This window comes from Coregonus clupeaformis, unplaced genomic scaffold, assembly GCF_020615455.1.
Source record: "Coregonus clupeaformis isolate EN_2021a unplaced genomic scaffold, ASM2061545v1 scaf1264, whole genome shotgun sequence".
In the NCBI taxonomy this organism is placed as follows: domain Eukaryota; kingdom Metazoa; phylum Chordata; class Actinopteri; order Salmoniformes; family Salmonidae; genus Coregonus; species Coregonus clupeaformis.
The window spans coordinates 145,217-156,983 of NW_025534718.1; the positions used below are offsets into that span (position 1 = coordinate 145,217).

General features: G+C 40.9%; 1 protein-coding gene across 11 annotated transcripts in view; it reads left to right on the plus strand.

Moving 5' to 3' along the window:
* LOC121548341 (tight junction protein ZO-1-like) overlaps window positions 1-7,409 on the plus strand; it is a 150,129-nt gene extending 142,720 nt beyond the window's left edge. For 6 of the 11 annotated variants that reach the window (XM_045217882.1, XM_045217890.1, XM_045217885.1 and 3 more), the window contains 5 exons: window positions 105-214; window positions 338-725; window positions 1,062-1,279; window positions 3,655-3,798; window positions 5,596-7,409. In XM_045217882.1, the coding sequence (XP_045073817.1) occupies window positions 105-214; window positions 338-725; window positions 1,062-1,279; window positions 3,655-3,798; window positions 5,596-5,690 (955 nt within the window). In that variant the 3' untranslated portion in view covers window positions 5,691-7,409. The remainder of the gene's footprint in view (window positions 1-104; window positions 215-337; window positions 726-1,061; window positions 1,280-3,654; window positions 3,799-5,595) is intronic. The other 5 variants (XM_045217887.1, XM_045217891.1, XM_045217888.1 and 2 more) reach the window with 3 other exon arrangements.
* The last annotated feature ends 4,358 nt before the right edge of the window (window positions 7,410-11,767 follow it).

Sequence of the window (11,767 nt, forward strand, 5' to 3'; positions counted from 1 at the left end):
AAATCAGTGATTCTAACCCTGGCCTGAATTCATCTTTACCTTAAACCCATATGTTTGTGCCATCATTGTGACATTGTTTGAATGTGCTCTTGTGTTTTTTACAGGGCAGAGTCAGTGGAGAAGGTCAGTCCTGTGGAGAGGCGATATGAACCTGTTCCCCAGGTTACCCCTGCTGCCCCACCTGCCATTCTGCCCAAACCCACCTCACCTGAGGGTAAGCGCTATAGTGTAGGACACACGCTAGTCTAGTTCTACATGCAGTATTTTAATCTAAAAATATAATACTCACACACACTCACAGTGACTCACTTACCAGATCCCCATGACTCTCCCAAAGCAGACACAGTCACGACCAACTACCTGCCCCAGAAGAGTTACCCTGAGAAGTCTCCAGTGAACGGCACGGCAATGAAGGACCAACCCAAGATCCCGGCCAATACCAGCTACAACCGCTACGTCCCCAAGCCCTACACCAACTCCGCCAAGCCCTTCGAGAGGAAGTTTGACAGCCCCAAGTTCAACCACAACCTGCTGCCCAACAACAAAACAGACCTGGCCCCAGCCATCAAGGCCCCAGCCAACAGCACAGCCCCAGCCAAGCCCCAGATCTCCCCCCAGCCTACAGACCTGGACTCTGGCCTGGACACCTTCACACGCACCATGGACAACAGGTCCAAGTACCAGCACAACAACATCAACGCTGTGCCCAAGGCCATCCCTGTCAGGTGAGATAATTCAATATCATCCCTAGAGGGGTATCCTACCCACTGGCTGAACTATACTGGGTTCAGTTATAATATATAGATTATAGTGTTATCGCATCGCTTCGCTTCATGTATTATGCAAGAACCACACCAGGAGTGAGGAGTGTCTCTGTGCATGGCTAGAGAAAAGAAAGCATACAAAGTCACATGGTCATGTTTCTTACAGTTCTATAGTTGACACATTGAATGATACCAATGCTTTTGCCCGTCCAGAAGGTGTCACAAGTGTTCCAGAGGCTGGCTCTAACTGGCTCCATGTTCTGGTATCTGACTGTGACAACTCTCTCCCCCCTGTAGCCCCAGTGCTCTGGAGGATGATGATGAGGATGAAGGTCACACAGTGGTGGCCACGGCCCGGGGGATCTTCAACTGTAATGGAGGGGTGCTGAGCTCCATCGAGACGGGTGTCAGCATCATCATCCCACAGGGGGCCATCCCCGAGGGCGTGGAACAGGAGATCTACTTCAAGGTCTGCCGGGACAACAGCATCCTGCCCCCCCTGGACAAGGAGAAAGGTCAGACATGGGGTCATGGTACACAGGAGTTAGAAGATCTCACATGGGGTCTTTCGCCAAGCTTTATTCCACTCTTAAGATATTCTATTCCTCAGTTTGAAGGTACCTTATATGCTGGTTATTAGAAGTATTCACCCCCTCTTGGATTTTTTGACATTTTGTTGCGTTACAAGGTGGGATTGAAATAGATTTAATAGTGATTTTTTTTTTGTCATTGATCTACACAAAATACTCCATAATGTCAAAGTAAAAATAAAAGTATATATTTTTAAACAAATTACATCAAATTAAATAACTAAAATATAGTTGTTGCATAAGTATTCACCCCCTTTGTTATGGCAAGCCTAAATTAGTTAATGAGTAAAATGTTGCTTAACAAATCACATAATCAGTTACATGTACAGTGAGGGAAACAAGTATTTGATCCCCTGCTGATTTTGTACGTTTGCCCACTGACAAAGAAATTATCAGTCTATAATTAATCCCATAGAAAATCTGTAGAGGGAGCTGAAGGTTTGAGTTGCCAAACGTCAGCCTCGAAACCTTAATGACTTGGAGAAGATCTGCAAAGAGGAGTGGGACAAAATCCCTCCTGAGATGTGTGCAAACCTGGTGGCCAACTACAAGAATCGTCTGACCTCTGTGATTGCCAACAAGGGTTTTGCCACCAAGTACTAAATCATGTTTTGCAGAGGGGTCAAATACTTATTTCCCTCATTAAAATGCAAATCAATTTATAACATTTTTGACATGTTGTTATTCTGTCTCTCACTGTTCAAATAAACCTACCATTAAAATGATAGACTGATCATGTCTTTGTCAGTGGGCAAACGTACAAAATCAGCAGGGGATCAAATACTTTTTTCCCTCACTGTACTCACTCTGTGTGAAATAATAGGTGTTGACATGATTTTTTAAATGACTACCCCCTTCCTCTGTCACCCATACATACAACATTTGTAAGGTCCCTCAGTCAAGTATTGAATTTAAATCACAGATTCAACTAAAGACCAGCGAGCTTTTCAAAAGCCTCATAAAGAAGGGCAGTGATTGGTAGATGGGTAACAATAACAAATTAGACATTGAATATCTCTTTAAGCATAGTCAAGCTAAAGATTATGCTGTGGATGATGTACTAAACCACCCAGACACATCAACGATACAGTCGTCCTTCTGAACTGAGCTGCAGGACAGGAAGGAAACTGCTCAGGGATGTTACCATGAAGCCATTGGTGATTTTAAAACAGCTACAGAGTTCTGTGGCTGTAATGGGAGAACTGAGGCTGGATCAACAAGATTGTAGTGATTCCACAATAATGACCTAAATGACAGAGTGAAAAGAAGAATAAAAATATACAGAATATGCATGTGTGCAACAACAAAGTAATACTGCAAGAAAACATGGCAAAGGAATATACTTTTTGGCCTAAATGCAAAGCCTTATGTTTGGGGCAAATCCAACACATCACAGAGTAACTTTTCAAGCATTATTTTCAAGCATTGCTGCATCAGGGTATGGGTATGCTTGACATCGGCAAAGACTGGAGAGTTTTTCAGGATAAAAAAAAAACAACAACAACGGGATGTCGCTAAGCACAGGCAAAATCCTAGAGGAAAACCTAATGCAGTCTGCTTTACACCAGACACTGGGAGAAGAATTCACCTTTCAGCAGGACAATAACCCACAAGGCCAAATCTACACTGGAGTTGCTTACCTAGAAGACAGTGAATGTTCCTGAGTGGCCAAGTTACAGTTTTGACTTAAATCTGCTTGAAAATCTTTGGCAAGACTTGAAAATTGCTGTCTAGCCATGCTCCCCAACACCTTGACAGAGCTTGAGAATTATGAAAATAATTATGGGCAAATATTGCGCAATCCAGGTGTGCAAAGCTCTTAGAGACTCACAGCTGTAATCGATGCCAAAGGTGTTTCTAACAAGTATTGACTCAGGGGGGTGAATACTTATCTAATCAAGGTGTATTAGTGTTATTTTTCATTAATCAAAAAAAGATAATTTTTCTCCCACTTTGACATTAGAGTATTTTGTGTAGATCGTTGACAAAATAATGACAATTAAATCAATTTTAATCACACTTTGTAACACAATAAAATGATAGGCACTGTATGTAATGTATCAGTTAGTTTACTCACCAATGTATTCATGAGATAATGTTGTTTTCACAGATCATATATCATCTCTTCTCTCTTGTCTTCTCTCTTTTAATTTTCCTTTGGTCTTTTAACGGTTTTCATTGTCTTAAATGTTCACCGTGCCTGTTTAAACCCAATAAGGAGCCCAACAGCTTCAGTGATCTTAGGAACCCTGTGTGTATGTGTATTAGCCTCTAACCCTGTGGTGTGTATCTGTTTCCAGGAGAGACCCTGCTCAGCCCGCTGGTGATGTGTGGCCCTCACGGCCTCAAGTTCCTGAAACCTGTGGAGCTGCGCTTACCTCACTGTGCGTCTATGACCCCAGATGGTTGGTCTTTTGCTCTAAAATCCTCCGACTCCTCGTCGGGTACGCTGTCCTCTCTGTCCTTTTGGGGTCGGGGCTTTGGGTTGGCTTTGTGACAAATTGATGGTTGTGGGTCACCTTGTATGATTTTTATGGTGTCATTTTTTTGGTATTTCGGTTTATTCACTCATTCATCCACTGATCTTTTATTTATTTGATGTGGTCTTCAGATCAAACTTCTTGTCATTGCTTTTTCATGCTGAAACTGCTTTCTTTCTGTTCTTTCCTCCACTTAGTGTGTATGTCATCTGTTTGACATTGATATGGTTCCATTCGACATGCATCCCGCCGATCAGTTTTACGTTGATAAGATTAGTTAGTTCTTTGTTGTAGTAAATCATTCCACATTATTTTCCTACAAGTGATTTTTCTCACATAGCCACCCAAATGTCTATCCTGAAACGCAGCGGTCAGCGGTCCTCTTACATTTGGAAGAGAACCCTCTCAGAGACAGACGCATGGTTCCCTCTGTACTAACAGATATTCTGTTGTGTATGTGAGAACAGCCTGTGGGTTGGATCTGAGATCTGTCTGTCTGGCAGCATCAGAACAGAACTGAGTCAGCTCTCTGCTCTCCATCCGCTCCTCTCTATATGTCTTAATGGTAAACTTGGCACCGCTGTGGATTAGCTACTAATTACTCTCAGCTAGAATTGGACTTGAAGAGCTAAATGAGCCTACTGCTGCCTCGTTGGCTTGTTCGTTTGTTGTCCTGCTTCATTGTAGAAGGATTACAGGGCTGTGCTCTAATCCTCTTCTTGTAAAACAAGGCACTTTAGCTTCATTTAGGCTCTACTTGTGTGTTGCTCCTCACAGAGTCTGACTCTGATTTCCAGTTGGGTGCTGAGCTGCCCAGGCCCAATGGGAGTTTCCAGTAGAGAAGCAGCGTAGTGTGTGACTGAATGGTCTTGGTTTGGAATGGTTCTGAAAGAACTCTGCTCACAGACGGGAGAGATTCAATCCAAACCACACATGATCAGTTTACTTCTGACAGCACATTACCTTAATGTACTGATGTCATGAGTTTCACAGTGACATTCCTCCTCCTTCTGCACTGGCTAATTGGGAACCTTTAACAAATAATCTGAGTCATTGACAATTGATCTGAGTAAAATCACTCTTGGTCCTCATATGGATCCTATCTGATAGGACTTGTTATTGCTCAAATCCATTTGACATTTAGGAGTAATTACACTATAATGATTATGATGCATTATCCTCCCTTGTGATTTCCTATCAGAACAACAAAGCATGCTAAAAGCCTGCAATTTCTCAGCACTTTGATCTGAAGATCTCATAAAACTCACTTTACTCACATGGCACTGAGGGATTGAATGCAATTATCTGAAATAACAGTGCTTTAAAATGCAACTGCATTGTGGTTTGGAAGAAATGGTGCAGTTTAGTGTAACAGTTTTGAGTCCATTTTTTAAAACAATTTTTTAAATTGGTTATTCTGTGGTGGTAATACTCTTGGCTCAAGGGCTGGAACCTACCAATTAATTGCAAATTACAGTCGCTGCCAGTACATACTCTATCCTTAAGAGCTATAATTTGCAATCAAGGGTGGTTTTAGCAATGTAGTGTGAAGTTTACTTCTGTCAAGCTACATCCTGGGGTGTGTACCACAAACAGCATGTATACAGTTCATATGGCTTTAATGGAACAAAGGGAGTTTTAGTTTAGTGTTTGGAGATTGCTGACTGTTAAGTTTAGCATGAAGTGCATTATGTATTATGAACCTTATACCCTTTCTCCACCTGTTATCATTACCATGTTCCTTCTCTCTCGCCCCCTCAGGTGATCCCAAGAGTTGGCAGAATCAGTCTCTCCCTGGAGATCCCAACTACCTGGTGGGAGCCAACTGTGTGTCTGTGCTCATCGACCACTTCTGAAGAGGGCAACAGCTGGCCTGTTACTGAATGTGAAACCATGGGAAAACAGGAGCGATAATAAACACAAACACACACACATACAGCTACACACACACACATACAGCTACACACACATACACACGCGCCATTTCTCCAGGGGTGGACCCTACACAATGAAGTATTTACACCCAGTGCTCCAGTGTTGTTTACTGTGCCCATGGAAGATGGAAGGAGACCGAAGTTGCCCCTACGTGCTGTCCTTTAACTCTTTCCGAGGTCTTGAAGAAAATACAAAACACAAAAAAACGATTTAACCAGTGATGGAATGCATGCCCTGTGCCACTGAGTAACTCATCACATTATACACCAAGTTTTAACTTTAATTGTTACATAACAGGAAAGATGGTTTGTGAGGTTTTTACTATTGAAGTAGATGGACATACATGTAACCTTTTTGTCACCGTTTGAATTGGCTGATTTACAACGACGGTCACGTTATTAGCACATTGACTTGTTTTGACGGATTTGTGAAGGTTTTGGAATTCGGTGCCATGGAGGTGGGCAGTAAAGTGATGATGATGATGATGATGATGATGATGAAGATAATGCAGAGCCATACATTTTCTAAATATATGGCTCTGTGGTAATGATTATGGTGATAGTAAAGTTGGCAAGCATCTGCAGAAGAGAAAATGAAGATAAAGGTGGAATACTTTGAGGTGGATTTAAAGCCCAGCTCATGCCTCTAACATGCTCATCCTGTGACTAGAATGGCTGTTCCTTCCTTTTTTCTGTATTTCTGTAAACTGACCTTGGATTCACTTTGTATTGAGTACCAGAACTCTACTCCTGCTGTATCAAGATCTATGCATGTGCTATGACTCAGGTCCAGAAGCCTGCTCAGTTCTCCCTCACCATGTTAAAACCCTATCTTACATTAACAAGCATTGATGCCTTATCTGCATATTATTCACTTTTTCAGTAAAAACCTCTGGGTTTTTTCTAAGTTATGATGATAAATTATGGGAAAATGAAGTTATTCTTTTGCCATTTTGTCAACCCTCTGTATAAATGAACTTGGGTTTAGAGCACAAGAACAATTTAGGCTAATAAAGGTATGCTTTCTTTATCTGCTATGCATATGACTTCAGAAGAAAAAGAAAAACAGTACAAAAAAAGACAAGTGGCTGTACATAAAGTTAGCATATGGCCTTGGTTTGTAAATGAACTTTTGTATGTCTTTGTTATTTTGTATAAAACTTAGAGAAAACTGTTTAAAAAAATAAATGAATTGACCATGGTTTACTTTGTATTCTGGTTAAACCCTTGAGCCTTGGAACTTGTAACTATTAGCAGTAATAAAATCCACATTTTCTACCAATATATTCACACTACATATAAATAATAATTATCACACAAAAATATTTGTATGCTTATTTACAAAAGAGGAAAGTGCTTGGGTTAAACAACTTTGCAAACCTGTTCTTTAAAAGGGTGTGCTCTGAAAGTGTCCCCCTCATTTATTTGTGATACTGGATGCTGTATTATTTTGTGCCCTGAAATGTATTTTTGTACTAATAGACCATATATTACGGCACACCAGTACTATTTTCTTTTATATGCGATAACACCGCTTCAATTGGATATTAGCTCTTCATGTGTGGCTGACTTTTTTTCTCCTTTGTGACACAATTTTAAGTATACCACTGAATTAATGAATAAAATCATTTTTAAAGGAAAGTGTTTAGTGGTTTTTTTGTCGTATTTTTGTGAGCCAAATATTCCATTCTAATAGTTTAAAGGATTCTCAGGTGAAATATGTAATCATGTTCGTTTTCTGCTTAGACAGGATTTCTGTGGTTTGATCTTCATCCATTACAAAGCTGAGAGGGGGGGAATGTGGCTGCTGTAGAATTTATATTCTCTTTAGATACTGCGGCATGATTTAAGTGCAGTACCAGCTTGGCCGATGTAGATGGTGCTCTAGAGCCCTGTGGCTGGGTCTCCACAAGGTCAGCGCCACAGCAGGCTGGTATTCAAACTTTAGGGACTGTGAGGCTTTACCCTCTATTTGCATTATGAAGTACATTTTTACAAATATGGAGAGTTTATCAACTTGTTTTAAGGCAAATGTGTGTTTTTACTCCCAATGCACTTAAAGTGCCTTGTACTTAATCTCAATTGATGGTTCTCAACCTTTGTGAATCTTATAAAGTAGGCTTGTCTGTATGAATTATAGATGGATCATTCAAATGATTGGTTTTTTGACCCACCACCCAATGTTCTAAATGTATTAGGACAATCACAACAATGAGAGTAGGTAGGCTGATATTTAGCTATTACAAACCAGAGCCAAGGAGTCATTCATCTGTTTCACATGCATATAATTTAGAATCAGCTGGGATTTGTATTTTGAAGGAATGACATTGTCCTAACATTTGGTTGGGGCGGTGGGGGTCTATAATTTGAAGAAATGTATGAGAAATTGGTCATTTGAATTCAGACAATAAGTGCATGGTCATCTTTTTAATGGTTATATAGACTTAATTATTTGTAGACGCAATCACATAAGGCTATTTTTCGGATGCGAAGTGGCCCCTCAACACTGCACCATCGTAGTATTGATCGCCCTAAACACGCTTTGTGACAGGTCCCCATTACGCAGTATAGCGACCAAAGAACAGCGTGTAGCTAGATGCATCTCCTCTACCGCTGTTGGTAGTTTGTTGTCGTCTGTGAAAACCCTGCGCCTGTGTGAAACAGCATACCCACGGCCACGCTCTCTCTGTGGATGTAGCCTGCCGCGCGTTTGACCGTGGAATACTAGTCTACATTAAAGGGCGACATTATTCCCGTATCATTTAAGCTAGACGTTTTTACTTGCTGAGGCTCTTTAAAATGTATCCTATAGCAATGAAAATAAGGACGCAAAATGAATCCTCGTGGACTATGATTTGATGGACCATTTCTCAAGCTTTTCCTCGAAAACCCGGTTACCTTAGCTAATAGCGCGTTATCCTGTGTTTTTGCGGAATCGATTTGTGTAGCAGCACAACCCAGTCACTACGCATCTCATCCATCACACTGTTGTAGCCTTCAGAATAACCGACAATTACGCATCTGGGGATAATTAATGCAATTTAATGGAGACTCTTTCAAAGGAACCATTTAGTAGGACTGATGTTATATGCTTTTTGGACACCGTTGCTTATCAAGCTTAACGTTTGGACATAGGTTACTTGCTTTGCTGTTAGGTGCCACTTTTGGATGCTGATGGAAAAAGCTTAACCCTATTTTTTCAATAGCTGATACATCAACTCTGTTTTCTTCGTCACAATGCCAGTCCAAGCAATGCCCCGAGGTCGTTCGCTCAGCCCGGCGTCCCTGTCCCGTAGCCTCTCCAGACTCAGAGAGTTTCGGACTCGGACTCGGATCATGCTTTCTCTCGGAGTTTCTCAGATGGTTTTAGGAAGTCTGATTTTGGCAGTCAGTTTTGCAGCTCTGGCCCTCACTACCTCACCAAGGGTCAGACATTCGTGTCCATTTTGGGCAGGTTTCTCTGTAAGTATTTCGTTAATTAAGTATGTATCTTCATCCAACATGTGGGTTTATGTGTGTGTGCTGTGGCTCAATGTTTATTGTTGTTTATAATTTTCCCCATTTCGCGGGAAACAGATCTGGCACGTGCTCACACCTGGTAGATGGCCTATCGTTGTGAAATAGCAGCTCTTATTTAGGCAAGATTAATTAGTTGCATTTTTTGTGTCATCTTGTTGCAATTTGTTTGTAATAGTATTGCTCAAAATAAATAGTCAGGCATGTTTGGGGCACTGTGTGAAGGACTTCTCTCAGCCAGAACACTGAGTGCTATTTTGGCTCTCATCTTGTTTATGGACGAGAGTCTCACATACAGATAGGCTACTGGCTTTGCAACCTGGACTCAGGGGTGACGTAACATAGTAAACTCAATTCCAGGACACTCAATTTAGTATGTTATGTTTGGGATGGTATTAATTTGTGGATGTCCATCATCCATTTCGTATGATATGTTACGAACATAGTATTAGGAATTAGAATACTAGAATGGACATTAACCTTCTTATTATGGGATTAAGGTCAGCCATTTTGGTCAGGGAGTTGGTCAACCATGGTTTTGCCAGTACTGTGATATGATATTGTGTAAAATCATGAATTGGAAGAATTTATCTGCACTGTTTGTTAGCTAGCTAGCCAGCTAGTTTTAGAGGAATTATTCCATACATTTTTCAAATTAACTGCCAACATTCCATTCAAACAATGTAGTCAATCCACAGCCATACACTGGATGAAATCAGTTGATGATAGAACTTAGACAAGTTGTAAATGCAACAAGTACTGATATTGTATCATATAATAGCACTCACAGCTTTCCAAGAAAACAGAAATGGAGACATTTAAGGTCTGTTTACATATAGTTTAGAGGCAATTTATATGGAAAATTGGTATAAAACCCCTATAAACTGTATTTATAATGATATGACAATATTTTAGGTTGACAATAATTCTATTACACAATTTCTGACACATCACACACCTTACTTTTATTTTCCTGCATAAGTAAAATCAGGATTATGCCTCTGCTGCCAATCATTCCAATTAGACTGGTTTGGATGTCACAATAAACGTCACAATAGCATTCAATTTGGCTACTGGGGGGCAAGGAGACCCCCAGTTCCGCTCAAACCATTGACAACTATGTGCCATTTTCAAGGGCTTGTTAAGTAAATTTCATAACTATTTGGTTTTAATATCATCACCTCTTGAAGAGCATAGTCAGAACTACACATTTCTGATTATTCCACATTTAGTTATACAGCAATCAGTAAGCATCAATTGATCATGTATTTTCAGATACGTGAGGGTAGCCAGTTCCATTAGGCATGTAGCTAGCTAGCTAGCTAAAGCAAACAACATGTGTCATTTAGCTTCCTTCATCAGAGATTAGGCTTTTGGAAAGAGCTTGACATCGTCCTGGTAAAGTTGTCAGTCGGGCTACTGTCATTACCACTATAGATGGCAAGCAAATCAAACAATATTTGGATAGAGCCATCTAGTTTATCCTCTGAAAGTTATCTTGTTAACTAGCCATATTGACGTGATCTGTTATTAGCTAGCTAGCCAATTTGACGTTGTCCATCAATCATTTTAGCCTATCATGTATGTCAGTAGCAATCGTGATTAAACACTATTTTAAAACAATGTTGAAAATGGGATAATGTTAGCTAACTTCGCTAGGTAGGCCTACGTTGGTTGGAGAAAAAAATACATTGAGGTCTACTTACCAACTACACGGCTCAATGTTCAATGAGAAAGAAATGCACTTTCAAGCAACTTCTCGCTTTCATTGTGTACTGTAAAGATTGTCTTAGTGGGACATTGTTTTTAGCGCCTGAAAATTTCATGGCAGTTTCTCTAAATATTTATGAAGGCACTCTTCCTTGATTTCCTGCCAGAGATCCAGCCAGTGCATTAAGCTGGGAGGCAGTTCCATTCATTATGGAGGGATAATTGAGGCAGTGTATAGGGGGTGATGGGTGGTCTCTGGCACAGGGGATATGTGTGTGTGTGCTTGTTTGTGTGTTTTCGGAGATAAGCAACCTTGGGGTGAAAGTTCACAGGTCGGGCTATGCTCCTGGAGATCAATTCCTGGGGTTCACTCACTCAACAGATATGTACACTACATGGCCAAAAATATGCGGACTCCCTTTCAAATTAGTGTATTCGGCTATTTCAGCCACACCTGTTGCTGACAGGTGTATAAAATTGAGCATACAGCCATGCAATCTTCATAAACAAACATTGGCAGTAGAATGGCCCGTACTGAAGTGACTTTCAATGTGGCACCAGCATAGGATGCCACCTTTCCAACAAGTCAGTTTGTCAAATTTCTGCCCTGCTAGAGCTGCCACGGTCAACTGTAAGTGCTGTTATTGTGAAGTGGAAACGTCTAGGAGCAACAATGGCTCAGCCGCGAAGTGGTAGGCCACACAAGCTCACAGAACTGGACCGCCGAGTGCTGAAGCGCGTAAAAATCGTCAGTCCTCGGTTGCAACACTCAC